The sequence below is a fragment of the Nerophis ophidion genome, linkage group LG18, assembly GCF_033978795.1.
Source record: "Nerophis ophidion isolate RoL-2023_Sa linkage group LG18, RoL_Noph_v1.0, whole genome shotgun sequence".
NCBI classification, from domain to species: domain Eukaryota; kingdom Metazoa; phylum Chordata; class Actinopteri; order Syngnathiformes; family Syngnathidae; genus Nerophis; species Nerophis ophidion.
The window spans coordinates 20,282,997-20,300,122 of record NC_084628.1 but is presented as its reverse complement, the minus strand read 5'-3'; the positions used below and the strand labels follow the sequence as shown (position 1 = coordinate 20,300,122).

The 17,126-nt window shown below is 41.7% G+C and overlaps 1 protein-coding gene across 3 annotated transcripts in view; it reads left to right on the top strand.

The window, feature by feature from the left end:
- slc8a2b (solute carrier family 8 member 2b) overlaps positions 1–16,816 on the top strand; it is a 235,872-nt gene extending 219,056 nt beyond the window's left edge. For all 3 annotated transcript variants that reach the window (XM_061877530.1, XM_061877531.1, XM_061877532.1), the window contains 3 exons: positions 3,021–3,120; positions 9,795–10,070; positions 12,467–16,816. In XM_061877530.1, coding sequence (XP_061733514.1) covers positions 3,021–3,120; positions 9,795–10,070; positions 12,467–12,843 — 753 coding nt within the window. In that variant the 3' untranslated portion in view covers positions 12,844–16,816. The remainder of the gene's footprint in view (positions 1–3,020; positions 3,121–9,794; positions 10,071–12,466) is intronic.
- The last annotated feature ends 310 nt before the right edge of the window (positions 16,817–17,126 follow it).

Below are 17,126 nucleotides of genomic sequence, written 5' to 3'. Positions count from 1 at the left end.
CCTTGTGGATCAATAAAGTTTGTCTAAGTCTAACCACTCGCCCTCAGACGCGCTCTTCAAGTCCACATGGAAGCAAACTATTCTGTAAAATTGCGAGAGCCAAAATACTTGTCTTCTTCCTTCTTAATCTTCTACGCGCAATAATTCGGTTTAGAAAATGTTGGCTTTGATTGCAGAAAATCTTTAAAATTGCCACAATTTCAAAGATTGGAACTGAGAACAACTGAGTGGAAGCCATCTTTACTTCCGTAAACACTGCAGTGCCTGCGACAGGTCAGGTTGCATTCACATTTGAAATAGCATTTTGTTTTTTTGATGTGAACAGCCACATAAAAAGATCGAATTTGACAAAAAAAATTCTGAATTGGACACCCGACCCTGCAGTGTGAAGATAGCCTAAGACCATACTTACCAACCTTGAGACCTCCGAATTCAGGAGATGGGGTGAAGTGGCAGGGTTGGTGGTAGAGGGGGTGTATATTGTAGCGTCCCGGAATAATTAGTGCTGCAAGGGATTCTGGGTATTTGTTATTTTGTGTTTATGTTGTGTTACGGTGCAGATGTTCTCCCGAAATGTGTTTGTCATTGTTGTTTGGTGTGGGTTCACAGTGTGGCGCATATTTGTAACAGTGATTAAGTTGTTTATACGGCCACCCTCAGTGTGACCTGTATTGCTGTTGGTCAAGTATGCCTTGCGTTCACTCGTGTGTGTGTGTGTGTAAGAACCGTATACATTACATGACTGTTCCGACACGCTGTTTGAATGGAGGAAAAGTAGACGTGACGAAAGGTTGTAAAGGACGCTAAAAGCAGTGCCTTTAAGGCACGCCCCCAATTTTGTTGTCCGGGTGGAAATCAGGAGAATACTTGCCCCGGGAGATTTTCGGGAGGGGCACTGAAATTCGTGAGTCTCCCAGAAAAATCGGGAGGGTTGGCAAGTATGCCTAAAACTTTAGTCTTCTTCTGTTTGTTTGAGATTATCATTACTGCCACAGGTGGAGGACAAGTGTATTACAACTGCGGCACATGGAGACCACAACTGAGAAACAGATCGTTTTTGTCGGGGGCCCAGCAATGGCCCCTATGGTTAAACACTGTATTAAACAATCCAGCAGTCACCAAAGATAGAAAGACAGGTATAGATTTGTGTTATGTAAACAAAGCAGTGACTATATCAACGTGAAAATCTCATCACACATTCAGAAAATCAGATATTGCTGAGGAAACGGCAGCTAAAGACACCAGGATATTTAATTTATGCTCAACTTTTCTTGACATTCTATTGTCCGCTGGTTGACTCGCATCGATCGCGTGAGGCCACAGAGAAAGCGCCTGGGAAATTGCTGACGTAAAACTCTGAGGCTCTACCCGGCTGATAATAGCGTTCTTGGCGTGTTAATGACTTATTGATGTTGCAAAAAGCTTTGACCCGAGCGCCTCTGACGGAACCTGCCAACTAGTTTATGGACAAGAGTACTGTCTGGATCCCTTGTTCTCATTAGGGTCACGGCCAGCTGACTTTGAGAGGTCGGGGTCCACACCGGACAGGTCGCCAATCATTTGACACACATAGAACCAACCATTCACACTCACATTCACACATATGAACAATGTATGAGTCCAATATCCTAACCCCTATGCATCTGTGCTGCCACCTCTTCATTAATTAATGAATTGATTAGGGGGTTGGACTAGACCAGTTACATAACTTAGAGGTTTAAGTGTAGACCTTTAGGACATATCCTTGCTGGCACAAGACAGTAAAACAACGTTGAGAACTAGTTGAATTCGGTCATGACGTTGAGCAACTCAAACATAATGTTGAAACAACATACTTTTTGACGACGTTTAAGCAATTTTGTTTTGTGACATTGATTTGACCATTGAATTTTGGTAATTTCCCACCCAATATTCCACAACACAAATACAACGTTGAAACAACAATCTTTTTGTCAACGTTTATTCAATGTCAGGTTGTGACGTCGATTTGAGCATTGAAATGTGGTAATTTCCCAACTAATATTGTACAACACAAATACAACATTGAAACAACGTGCTTTTTGACGACGGTGATTGAATGTAAAGTTGCGGCGTTGATTTGACCATCGAAATGTGGTCATTTCCCAAACAACAACGTGGATCCAACGTGAGACATCAACGTTGTCTCAATGTACAAATACAACTATTTTGCAATGGTGTTTCAAAGTTAATGTTGAGCGTGACCAGTCTTCCTCTCAGGTAATAAAACACACTGGTCAATCCCAAATTCTTTTGGATGACATATATATGTTCAGTAAGAAGGACCACTGAGACAGAATAGTACTTGGCCAAGTTTTACTAAAGCTTTAGGAGACCAACGCGACAATAGCATCAGCGAGAATTGATTGATTGATTGATTGAAACTTTTGTTAGTAGATTGCACAGTACAGTACATATTCCGTAGAATTGACCACTAAATGGTAACACCCGAATAAGTTTTTCAACTTGTTTAAGTCGGGGTCCACATTTATCAATTCATGGTAAGAAGAGGTCCAAATATAAACAAAAAGAGTCAGCTTATGTAGCGCGAAAACAGCCCCTCTAGCCCAGAAAGGAGCACAGCTAAGGCCTTCAAAACAGATAACTTGCCAAAACAGCTCTGTGAGCCGACCAACAGGAGCCCTTAAAACAAAACAAGGAGTTTACTAGCACACACTACATAGGAAAATACTAGCTGCGGATTAAAAAAGAACACTTAAAAATATCTAATTCTCACATTAGTTTTAAATGACATGTATGTATAATCAACATTGTATCAATGTCTTATACCCCCGGGGATGCTTATAGCTTTGTGGAATCCAGTACACAAAGTAAGGGCCACAGAGATGTGCTCATATGAGTTTTGCTCTGGAAGAACTAGAACAGCATGTTCAACATCAATAACCTCTGACATAAATTCCCTCAAGACAACATCCAAACATTGTGAAAGACAATGGCATCAAGGTAGCGCCTTAAGATTTGTCCTTGCTTCCGTCTGGCAGAGCACCGTCGACAAGCTCATTAAGAAGACCAACTTGGCGCTGGTCATCGGCACGCACTCCTGGAGGGAGCAGTTTGTGGAGGCGGTCACTGTGAGCGCAGGTAAGCAAAATGTGTTTTGTTGTACATTTGCCTTACATGTAGGGTTACCAACTCTCTGAGAAAGGGATGCACAGGGCTGGCAAACCCGATTGTCTTCACCTCTACTAGCGTGGGGAATCATTCTTTCAATTATTTCGACGCATGTTTAGCTTCAATACGAATAAATTGATTTGTTTTTAAGTTAAGGTTTTAAAATGCAGTGGGACCTCGATCTCAAACAGGGTTCACAAATCGAAAAGTTTGTATAGTGAAGCACATTTCTACATAAGAAACAATGTAAAATGGTTTCCAGCTTTGACAAAGGTCCCTTTTTAGTTAAAGTACCAAGAGAGTGGAAAAACAAGTTGCCTCTATATTTATCATATACATCTGATTTATGACACCAAAATACTTCCAAAGTATGCAAATAAATAGAAATGATAAAAATAGTATAAATCTCACAGAGATTCCCGAGCCATCTTGAGAGATAATGAACAAGCCAGTCATGTGATCCGTGATGTAATGATCAATATTAAAGTGACTCACTTGATGGACGGGGACGTTTCCTGTTGATTTTGGGTAAGCAGTCTATTTCGCTTTGGCACGTTTTTCCAGAAAAGTCTGTTTTCATCACAGTGAAAAAATTGCTGTCAATCTCTTCAATACGAGCAAGCACAAAATGGCTGCCAGCGGGACACAAAATGAATGAATGAAGCCAGACACGGTTTGCATTCCGGCATATTTGCCCCAACCTGAAAGTTTGCAAATAGAGGGGTTTGTAAATTTAGGTTCCAATGTAACATTATTAACAGAAATCAAAATGCTGTACCAGTTCTGTTATTTCTCAGAGAGCGTAGACCTCCCAATAGTAAAAAGTCCTGAATCCAGACTGTGATCCAGATCACCCCCAAGCATAATGACTTGTTGCTTATCCCGTTCTGATATTTCCTTAACGTTTAATCAAAATGTGCCCATAACTTTTTGAGCTATCTATAGCGGACTGAAAGAAACAGAGTTACCCCTTTGTCAATGTGGGTGTTAGGGCCCTCGTGCCATTGTCTAGTCTAAAAAGGAAAGACACTATGGTCTTACTGGTTCTAATGGAACACTTGATTTAACAAAAGAATGAAAGTACAAAGTACATTGGCACTAATCAAACGAGTCTTGGCAGCAAACGTGGAGTGCCCACTGAACAACTGTGCTGGGGAATTGCGATCTGCTGGAGTGAGCGAGCGAGAGAGAGAGACAGTCTGCTGTCCAATCACCACCTGTCAAATAGTAAGGAGAAATAATCAGTAAAGGAGACACAGGTGAGGGGCATGTAACACCCCCAAATTGTGAATGGTGGGAAAAAAGGGCCAACATTCACCACAAAGGCACACGAGACAATGCATCAGCCAGAACTCACTAATAAAATACCAGAAGTTATTTTTATCGACTAAATGTTTGCTCCAGCAGGCACGATTAGGGGTAGCAAAAATGTAATCCCTGTTACTGACCCTTTTCTCAACTATACAGAACCCGCAGTAGCGTGCCTGAAGGCTTGCACTAGGGATTGGAAGAAACACCAGAATTTTATCCCCAGGACTTAAAGGGGAACATTATCACCAGACCTATGTAAGCGTCAATATATACCTTGATGTTGCAGAAAAAAGACCATATATTTTTTAAACCGATTTCCGAACTCTAAATGGGTGAATTTTGGCGGATTAAACGCCTTTCTATTATTTGCTCTCGGGGCGATGACGTCAAAACGTGACGTCACCTAAGTAGTCAACGCCATTTTCTCAAACACATTACACGCAGCAAGTCAAATCAACTCTGTTATTTTCCGTTTTTTCGACTGTTTTCCGGTGCCTTGGAGACACCATGCCTCGTCGGTGTGTTGTTGGAGGGTGTAACAACACAATCAGGGACGGATTCAAATTGATTTACGTAGAATGTGCATCGATTAGCACGGCATGCTAATCGATGCTAACATGCTATTTAGGCTAGCTGTATGTACATATTGCATCATTATGCCTCATTTGTAGCTACATTTGCATCCAGCCTTTCCCCCCATCCACATTTAATGCCCAACAAACACATACCAATCAACGGATTTAAGTTGCTCCAGTGTCAAGAGATGCGAAAGTCCCTCGTTTCGTCCGCACATTTTACCGGCGATGCTACGACAAACATGGCAAAGAGATGAATGGATACCCTGCGACACTCAAAGCAGATGCATTTCCAATGATAAAGTCAACAAAATCACAAAGGTGAGTTTTGTTGATGTTATTGACTTATGTGCTAAACAGACATATTTGGTCGCGGCATGACTGCCAGCTAATCGATGCTAACATGCTATTTAGACTAGCTGTATGTACATTTGTAGCTGTATTTGCATCCAGCGTTTCCCTCCACCCACATTTAATGCCAAACAAACACTTACCAATCGACGGATTTAAGTTGCTCCAGTGTCAATGCGAAAGTTCCAATCGTTTGGTCTGGACATTTTACCGGCGATGCTAAGGCAGACATGGCCGAATAGCGTCATTTGTTATTCGCTCAATAGCTTCAGTTTCTTCTTCAATTTTGTTTTCGCTATCTGCCTCCATACTCCAACCATCCGTTTCAATACATGCGTAATCTGTTGAATCGCTTAAGCCGCTGAAATCCCAGTCTGAATCCGAGCTAATGTCGCTATATCTTGCTGTGGTATCCGCCATGTTGTTTGTATTGGCATCACTGGATGACGTCACAGGAAAATGGACGGTGGCTTCGCAGATAGCGAAAATCAGGCACTTTAAAGCCTTTTTTCGGGATATTCCGGGATGGGTAAAATTTGGAAAAAAACTTCGAAAAATAAAATAAGCCACTGGGAACTGATTTTTATAGGTCTTAACCCTTCGGAAATTGTGATAATGTTCCCCTTTAAGTTTCAAGCATATTGGTCAGACCCGCTCCTTGGTGTAGACTGCATCGCGGACAAGCGAGATTTGCTAGAGGTCTGACAGGATTGACAGGTTTTTTACAATGTAACCAAATCATTTTAAAATCAACAGCACTAGAATGATCATAATATGAAATTATGAGAATATGAATACTTTTATATATTTAGGGAAAGTAAATGAAAAAAATATTTAATTTCAATACTTTTCAGTACTTTTTCGGTACTTTTCTCAATGAAGGGGACCACAAAAAATGGCATTATTGGCTTTATTTTAACAAAATATCTTATGGTACATTAAACATACATTTCTTATTGCAAGTTTGTCCTTAAATAAAATAGTGAACATACAAGACAACTTGTCTTTTATAGGTAAGTAAGCAAACAAAGGCTCCTAATTTAGCCGCTGACATACGCAGTAACATATTGTCATTTTCCATTCTATTATTTTGTCAACATTATCATGGACAAGTGGTAGAAAATGAAGTATTAATCTACTTGTTTGTTTACTATTAATATCTGATTACTTTTTATTTTAACATGATCTATCTACACCTGTGTAAAAATGTAATAATCAATTATTCTTCTTTTGTTTGATACTTTACATTTGTTTTGGATGATACCACAAACTTGGGTATCAATCCGATACCAAGTCGTTACAGGATCATACATTGGTCATATTCAAAGTCGTCATGTGTCCAGGGACATATTTCCTGAGTTTATAAACATAATTTAAATTAAAAAAAAAAAACGAAGAGATGTGATGGCAAAAAAAATTGACGTACTCATAGTAATATCGACTAGATACGCTCCTGTACTTGGTGTCATTACAGTGGATGTTAGGTGTCGATCCACCACCGGTACTTTTCAGAGGCGGTAAAGTAACAGATATGATTAATTGGTATCGCTGTATTATACAAATACCGGTATACCGTACAACCCTAGTGCACTGTAAGCGAACGGGGACATACAGGTGATAGACAGTTGCGATTGCCAATCAGATCATGAGTTGTTGTCAGTAAGGTCTTCGAGATGGCCTCACGTTGAATGGGACATTTACGCGTCCTGTGATTGGATATTCATCAGGACCGTTAGCGGATGAATTTGAGAACACAGAGTTGAGAGACAGTTGCGATAGCCAGTAGCTGTTCTGCTACAAATACACGTAAACTCTTGTTTCAGTGTTTCATGCTTGTCATTTAATTAACATTGTTACATGTGTATTTGTCACCATCATGTGGTCTGGGCAGTTTAAATATATATATATATATGAGTACACACTTTATGTATATCCATCCATTTTCTACCGCTGATTCCCTTTCGGGGTCGCGGGGGGCGTTGGCGCCTATCTCAGTATATATATGTAAAAATGTATATATATATATATATGTAGGAACATATATATATATGAATATATATATATGTATGTGTATATATATATATATATATGTATGTATATATATATATATATATACACATTTTTACATATACATACAGTACATATATATATATATACATACAGTACATATATATATATATATATATATATATATATATATATATATATATATAAAGTATGTACTTTGAATCAAACTTTATTGACCGGAAGTTGCATAAGCCAAACAAAGAAATTTACGGTACATGTTTTAATTGGTGATGCGTTTTAACTGATTTTTAAATGCGCCAAAAATAACCTGTTTTGTATACTGTTGATGTGATTCAATGCAAAGTAGGGTGTAAATGTGTTCATTATAGTATATTCTCCAGCATTGATCATGTTGTGACATCAGTTATGGTATTTTGAGAGGTAATCATTGAAGTTTCAGATCACTGAAGGCCTAAGTGGGAAACGCACGGCCCGTCACTGCGTCTTAATGACCCCGAGGTCATTAAATTTTGAGTATCTCAGACCGAAAGGTGCTTGGAACCACTTTCTGAGTTTTGACTAAATTTGTCAGAAGCGGACACATAAGGTGAGGTCCGCAAATTGTCTTTAATAATGTAGGAAGTAGCCCTGTTGACTAAATTATTTTCTAAAACCGCAATTTTGGAACAAATTGGCGAGTGTCACATACACAAATACACACACACACAAAAATAAAGCCCTGTAATGTAAGGTAACGATAACGTAGTCGAAATTATCCGCATCAGCCCCAGGTATTGACTTATCCCTTATCCCATTTCTGACATTTCCTTAAAGTTTGATGAAAAATCCGCCCATAAGGTTTTGAGCTATATGTAGTGGAATGAGGTCCTGCAATGAGGTTGCGACTTGTCGGGTGTACACCGTCATCCGCCCGATTGTAGCTGAGATAGACGCCAGCACCCCCCGCGACCCCAAAAGGGAATAAGCGGTAGAAAATGGATGGATGTAGTGGAATGAAAGAAACGGAATGAACCGTCCTGTCTGTCTCCACTGTCTCTGCGTAGCTGCTTGCTTATGCACACAGATAGAAGTTGAAGCTTGTAAGGTAATGTAGTAGAAATGATCCAAACCAGCCCAAAAATGTGATCAGCAACTTTTTGAAGTATGTTGCTAACCAACAAACAAACAAACAAACCCCGGCAATCCCATAAACTCCTGGCGTAGGTAATACAATTCATATATTTCTTTCGGCTTTTCCCAGTTAGGGCTGGCGGCTCTGTTTACATCTTACCTTTCTGAACCTGACTTGCACTTGGTGAGGCGTGTATTGATGGAGAGTTAGTTTTCTCCGAGTGAGAAGCTCCAACAAACAACATGAATGTCACAGTTAGTTGGTGATGAACCCCAAGATGCAGAGAAGGAGGCAGTCATTGAATGGGAAAACCATGATTTAATTAAAGCTGAACAAGAACAAACAAAAAGCACGCACGTGGGCGGAATAACAAACTAAGAGAGCTAGCACTGGGAGCTAAAAAAAAAAAAAGGAACTTTAGCATGGAAGCTAGAGGATAACAAACAGAAAAACTGGAAAAAGCTAATGGCTAACAAAAACAGCTTACCGCTACGACGACCAGGACAAGATGTAGTACGACAGGTAATAGCTGAAATGATGCCAGACACGACAGGTAGCAAAGACACAAGCGTGACATGAGGCTACGACAATACAAATGACAATACAATGATCCAGCAACTGACACAAGACAAAGCAGGTACAAATAGGAGCTGGCCGATTGACATCAGGTGTGACCAGATGCCAATCAGCCGCAGCTGAGTGAAAACAGGACACAGGGAGACAAACAGGAAGCTGAACCAAAATAAGAGCACTAGACAGGAACTAAGGACAGGAAATACTAAACACACAGAGGAGAAAGTAAAACTCAAACAAACTGTCAGTGGCAACTCTGACAATGAACACAGCAAAAAACCATCAAGGAACGAGAAACAATCTTTCAAACAAATGTGATCAATATTTTCTGTATATGAAACCATATACCGCAGTGTTCTGTGTTTTCTGTCCACCAAATGTTTGATTAAGCTAATGTATATGTTTTACTGCCACTGCGGTCCCGTGCATAATCTGTAAACACATTGTTTTACTTGGTGAGGCTTCAGCACATCTCTGGGAACTAAACATTAATGTGATTGTTTGCATCACAAGTACGAACGAAAGGAATAGGACAACAGTCTGCAAACACATAGCAAGCACGGATGAATGGTTGAATTACAGCGCATTAAAATGTTTCTGATATATCAGCTTTACTAGTGGGTGTGGTACTGCCACCAAGCGGGGAGAACAGGTACTGCAGATATGGATTGTTGAATAAGCTTCTGTCCACTCAGGTGACGGCGACGATGACGAGGAGGATCGGGAGGAGCGCCTCCCTTCCTGCTATGACTACGTCATGCACTTCCTCACCGTCTTCTGGAAGGTTCTGTTTGCCTGCGTACCCCCCACAGAGTACTGGAACGGCTGGGCCTGCTTCTGTGTCTCCATCAGCGCCATCGGCCTCCTCACCGCCTTCATCGGAGACTTGGCGTCACACTTTGGCTGCACGGTGGGACTCCGGGACACGGTGACGGCCGTGGTGTTTGTGGCTCTGGGAACGTCCATTCCAGGTGAGCAAATATATTTTTTTCTGGGATGTTGGATGAAATTCAATAAAATCTGAGTCTGTAACGGATGCCAGCTTATGTGCAGGCTGTGAGATATTACAGTAGAACCTCGGTTTTTTGGCAATTTTTTGGTCCGCTTTTCGTATGCCTTCTCGGTTATCATACGGTCAAACACTGTGAGTAACAGGCTTGTTGGTTTACCAGTGACAAAAAAAAAAAAATCCCATGCATTTTAAAGGGAATGCTGCAAAATAACCCAATGATGTGGTGCGTGATGTGGGTATATTAATGCTTTGGTTTTCATATGATTCAGTGTAGCGTGAACATTTTAGAACAGATCAGAACAGATTACTAACGAAAACTAAGGTACTAGGGATGAACTGTATAGACCAAAATAAAGCGTTATTGTCATTGCCACTGAAAAGTACAACAAAAATAGTTTTCCATAAAATCCATCCAAAAACAGAGTTACAGGGGTATACAGAACATAGGAAGACTGATGCGTCACCACCTATAGTGGCGCCCTATAAAGTGGTAGGAACAAAAGGTAAACATGGGGGGGAAGAGGAGGTTGAACAAAAAGCAACTCTTAAAATATAAGTATTTTCCGGACCATAGGGCGCACCGGATTATAAGGCGCACTGCCGATGAATCGTCTATTTTCGATCTTTTTTCATGTAAAAGGCGCACCGGATTATAGGGCGCATTAAAAGAGTCATATACCGTATTTCCTTGAAATGCCGCGGGGCGCTAATTAATTTAAAACCTCTTCTCACTCCTGCTCTTACCAAAGGCATGCGGTAATTATTTTAAAACCTCTTCTCACTCCGGCACTTACCAAAGGCATGCAGTAAAAATTTGAGTGTGATGTAAGCTTGGACCTTAAATCCTACTGAATCGCTCTTAATCTTCTTCCCTTTATGCGATTTCAAATTACTGGTATTGAAATCAGCGTCCTCCATTTTGAAAATGATGACAGGGGAAGTGTCACTCGTGATGTCACGAGTTTGACCAGGCGGTAATACTAAGCATGCACTAACTATTTTGCGAAGCGAGTTTGACCAGGCAGTAATTCAAGGCAGGCGCATATTATATGCCTTGCGGCAATTCAAGGAAATACGGTATATATTTTTTTTTATGAATTAAAAACACTTCCTTGTGGTCTACATAACATGTAATGTTGGTTTTGAGGTCAAAATGTTGCATAGATTATGTTTTACAGATCATCTTTAAGCCGCTTTCTGAAAGTAGCTTCCGGATGCCCCGTTTTGTGGGCGGTCTTATTTACGTGGCTCACCTTCGGCAGCGTCTTCTCCCCATCATCTTTGTTATGGCGGTGTAGCATGCAAGGGTGGGAGTGGAAGAAGTGTCAAAAGACGGAGCTAACTGTCTTAATGACATTCAGACTTTACTTAAATAAGGGGTCTCAAACTCACTTTACCTGGGAGCCACTGGATGCAGAGTGTGGGTGAGGCTGCGCCGCAAGAAAAGATTTCTTTAAAAAAACGTTGCATACTCCTCAGCATGTCTGGCTGCATATTGACGTTTCAAATTGTATCCCTTGTATTTTGTATTTTATTTTGTATTTCTCTGTGCAAATAAGACACGTCGGGGTGCCACTGTGCTCAACAAATAAATATTGCCTTCCCCACTTTTCCTGGAAATGTCTTTGCTCATCACAAACCCTTCTCTTCACTGTAGGCTTTGAAAAAGACATGTTTGGGGTTGTGGAATATATTTGTATTTATCCGACGCATGGAGATTAATGTTATTTCCGCAATGTGTGTCGTTCCGTTTTTCCTCCCTACAGCAACACGGCGGTCGGTGGATAATAAGTACCGGGGCTATGGAGTGTTATCTGGCCTCATATAGAAATATATGTCGTGTTCATCATGTGAGGCAATGCAAATTAAACAATTAAAAAAACTAATAACGGTTTGAATTAGTCCAGGTTTTCAGGGACTGTTATTACTGACGGACAGGTGTCGCGGTGTGACTGCAGCTAGACACATAAGAAAACCCTCGTCTCCAAGGCAACGTCTATGTCGCTTTCACTCATTTGCCGCTTTTCCACTAATGCAGGGGTAGGCAACCCAGAACGTTGAAAGAGCCATTTTGGACCCGAATAACACAACTCTGTCAAGCGCCATTCATATAAAACTTGCGGGCCGCGCTAACATTAAACTTTCGTATTAAGGTGGGGGCAGCAAAAAGGGCCGCGTCTCTGAGACCCCTGACTTAAATCGATACTGGAGCAGCATCTCCTCATCCGGAAACAATAATGCATAAAAAAGAGAATCATGTGTTGTGGTCTTACGTAAGGATTGTGATTGACTGGCAAAATTCCCTTAAGGGGCTGCAGTGGCGTAAAGGTTTTATTCAAACCTCTTTCCTTCTAGACACGTTTGCCAGCAAAGTGGCCGCCATACAAGACCAACATGCCGACGCCTCTGTCGGAAATGTCACCGGCAGCAACGCCGTCAACGTCTTCCTGGGAATCGGCGTGGCGTGGTCCGTGGCCGCCGTCTATTGGAAGATCAATGGGAAACCGTTCAAGGTGGATCCGGGCTCACTGGCTTTCTCCGTCACGCTCTTCACCATCTTTGCTTTCGTCTCCATGGGCGTGCTCTTGTTCCGACGCCGGCCCTCCATCGGCGGCGAGCTGGGTGGCCCCCGGGTATCCCGCATCCTGACGAGCTTGCTGTTCTTTGGCCTGTGGTTCCTCTACATCCTCTTTTCCAGCCTGGAGGCGTACTGCCACATCAATGGCTTCTAAGCAGGAGATGACCAACGTAGTTCCAAAGCAACACACACACACACTTTGACACGCTACAGGTGTAGGTTAAGAGGGCTCTTTGATGCACACACACACACACACACAATCTCACACACACATACACGCTCACACACACACGTACGCTCGGATAAAGTGATGACAGCAAACTCGGGTACAAGCAATTTAGATGGCAAAAGAAAGTCTGCTGATGGCGAGAAGAGCAAAGTGAATGTAGCGTTGACGTGGATGCAAATTAAGGTTCTATCAGAGGATGGCATTGCCGTCGGAAAAGTGTTTGCCCAAGAAAATCCCCCCCCTCCCCACTCAGCGGTTCCAGACAAGGAGGGGGATGAAATGGAGTCGAATGTTTACATTGACTTTATGTACTGCACGGGAAGCTTGTTATGTGTTTACACGGCTAATGGACACATCAGAGGAAGGCACTTCTCAACACGCGCTGTAAATAGAAACTGCACATCTCGAGGGAGGCGCCCTCCAATGTTTGTTAGGGGGCCCCATACTGCGAACCATCAGTGGGAGGAATCAAGGTGTCGCCATCATCCTGCACGGTTTGCATAGTAACAATATCCCTGGAGAAGGGGGACTTTTTGAGCATGTGTAGCCAGATGTTGCCATCACCGTCACCCCGTATGTCAAGTAGAATTTTACCGTAAATAGCCATACTCGCATTTGTGCGCTGGTGTGTGTGTGTGTGTGTGTGTGTGTGTGTGTGTGTGTGTGTGTGTGTGTGTGTGTGTGTGTGTGTGTGTGTGTGTGTGTGTGTGTGTGTGTGTGTGTGTGTGTGTGTGATTACAGTCATGGCACTAGGAGTGCTAGTGGGGCCAATAATCCTCTACCGCACTACTACTACTTGATCTTGCAGCAGTGGTGAAAGGGACTGCATGGGTGGTACAATTTAGCAGATAAAGCCATGAAATTATTTCACGTGTGTTCAACATGGAGGCACAACTAGTCATTTTACAGAGGATCTGGACTTGTACATTACTTTGGGCCCACACAATGTTTCATGACACCACCCATACAATGCCTTAACTACTACAGCCTCCAGCTGTGAGATCACTTGTTCTCACCGAACTTGTCGTCGCGTCACTTCCGATTGGTTCCTCACTGCAATCGGTGCAAGTAGTTATCGACCAAGGGATGCGTGTCTGGATGTGGCCGGAGTCGAGGTGCGTCAAAACGGATGCGGCGCTATTAAATCAAGTCCAGTACCTGTAATAGTGTTTTAGTATTAGTCGCTGCTCGCTAGATTTAGTAGAGGCGGATAAGTGCTGCACGGTATTGCACAGGAGGAATGGAACATAAATTCAAGTCAATGGTCCAGGTCATTGCATTTTCAGGGCATTCAGTCAATCGCAACTGGAATGTTTGGTTTGTCTTAGAAGACGTTTCGCTTCTCAACCATGTAGGCTTCATCAGTTCATGCTCATAGACTTAGATTAGTCTACCATGAATTGACCAACGTGGACCCCGACTTAAACAAGTTGAAAAACTTATTCGGGTGTCACCATTTAGTAGTCAATTGTACGGAATATGTACTTAACTGTGCAATCTACTAGTAAAAGTATCAATCAATCAATCAATCAGTCAGATCTCGTCTTCGATTGGTCAGATGCAAAAGAGTAATCGTACTCTAGATGCCAAGGACAAGTCGTTGAAGGGGAATTTCCCCTCGTGAGCATTGAGGTATTGTGTGGCAGAACTATTGCTGTGGATCGACCACTGTCAGCCCAAAATAGTCGGAATCACTCAGCTTAGCATTTCATTCAGTTGTAAACAAATGGCACAAAGTATAGTCTATGACCACAATTTTTCTAACTTCTGTTATTTGTTGGATGCTCAGTTGCAGAGTCTTTGAACCATTCCTAAAAGACTAACAGGTTGATCCACAGCAATTATTCTGACACTCAATGCTACCAAGGGGAAATTCCACTTCAACGACTGACATGCTCTTTTGCATGTCAACAGTTTTTATCACTACGATAGGGCAGAACCATCCTTGCCAAGGCACAACAACTTGGTGTTGGAGTATAAATATTTGGGGTTTTGGCACCAGCCACCTGACTAGATGTGATCAATCTCAGTCTAAGACTAAATTTTACTAATATCAGTCTAAGATTAAATCTGACCAATCTCCTTCTAAGACTAAATCTGACGAATCTCAGTCTAAGACTAGATCTGACCAATCTTAGTCTAAGACTAGATTTGAACAATCTCAGTCTAAGACTAAATCTGACCAATCTTAGTCTAAGACTAGATCTGACCAATCTCAGTCTGACTAGATCTGACCAATCTAAGTCTTTTGGCATGACCTGATGAAGCCTACTTGGATGAGAGGCGAAATGTCTTCTAAGACAAATCGAACAATCCAGTTGAATGCCCTTAAAACATACATTCAAATATTTGCATTTTAAGTTACCAAAACCATCGGTTGTACGCAACGAGCAGATTCGAGACTAAAACTGAACACCATCAGTGGAGGCATGGAGGAAAATGTCTTTGCACTGTAGTATGAGTATGAGCCCAGACTAGAAGCAACGCTCGTGCGACAAATTCTCCCAGATGATTGTTTGTTGTCATATTCTACGTTCTTTACATCCTAACATGCACGGTGATGTCGCAGTGCATCAGCAGAGTTGTCAACATTTTGTCTTTCGGACTACAAGTGCTGTACAAGTGTGTTTTGTGTTCCGTGAGATCAAAAAGTTCTGTTTGCCTGAACAAAGCCAACTTTGTACCCTTTCTAGAGCTAATTTTGTATATTTTCCTCGCAGGTTCAACAGAGGTAGGTTTTTTTTTGTACAGTACTTCTGGACAATGTTTAGAGTGGTCTCAGTGTCCACAAACACTAGAGTTTACATGACTTGAGTCGATTACATTTTGATACAAGTCTCCTTTGAGTGCTAGGCTACCATAACCAAGCGTATCCAATTTACTGAAATAACCGTGTGTGCTTACTGCTGTTTGAGTTGAAGAGCATTTATTTGTGTTTATGAAGAAACAAGCTGTGCCGCAGGTCCTTGATTTTAATGTGCAATACAGAAAACATGTCTTTCTCTATTAGCTTGGACATGAGGTCGTCTTCTCCGTCTGTGCCAGTGTTTGTCGCTCTTCATCCTGCTCCTACAACGGGGGCGCTGTTTTGAGTGTACGTAGCATGTTTACATGAAGAAACGGTGTGGAACATTGGCAGATTATATGGACAGAGGAGGGTTTCCAAACATGAGGTTGCGTCAAGACTTAAGATGGCGCGTCACGAAAATGCACATGTTGAACTCAGACCCCAAAGCAGATCTGTCAACAGCCGGCCAATGTTCCGTGTTTCCATTTGGCTTCGGCCTTTGTTGTTCTCTAGTTAGATGTGTTGCCCCCGACCCCTACCTAGTGTGGGCGTGTTTGCGTTCTCCATGTTTCTCCGGCTGCATGACCACCCCCATGCATCCCTATGTGTTTTTAGCAGCATGTGAAGGACACCTATTGGCATATTTAATAGGGTCCCTGCAATCCCAACTTCAGAGGCGCTGGGTGGATCAAATAAGCAAGTGACCCAAATATCAGTGTCATGTTCTTGCCTTTGGGGAACTGTCAAAATAAGAACCCACTTTGTTCGGCCGCGGCAACATTTCGACGCAATGTCGCCAATCTGTTTGATTGTTGATGTACAATATCTGTGTTGTGTTTGTGTCCCCTCCCTTGTCCCACCTATGTCTCGTTCTTCTGTGTCTTTGTGTGAACATCTCTCTCTGCCTGACCCTTTGTAGAGAAAAAAAAAACAATTACATGTGTTTGACATTTAACTCATTAACTCAGAGTAATATTTAAGTTTTCTATGAAATGTACAAAAAAAAATTCCAAAATGATGCTTGTTTTCAGAACATGCATGAGGTGTATTGTGTTGGTCAACAGAGGTTGACCTTACATATTTGAATATATTTTATTTATTTTCAAACCAGCATGTGTCTGAGTCTTAATTTCTATGGAATATCATGTAGATTATTTCAACCCCTTTGTATACCTACCAAGAATAGAACAAATATAAAAGTACAATCAGGGAATATGATATACCAACTTGGTCTTGGTGGTACCAAATTAGTTTTGGTAATCATTAACCCGTGTAAGTGATCATAGTTTTTAGGTTATTAATGCCTTTTCATTCATAACTAGCCTTGTAAAAATGAATCGATCAAAGTTTATTTATATAGCCCTATATCACGAGTGTCTCAAAGGGCTGCACAAGGGCAGGGAAGAACTCAACCCAATGG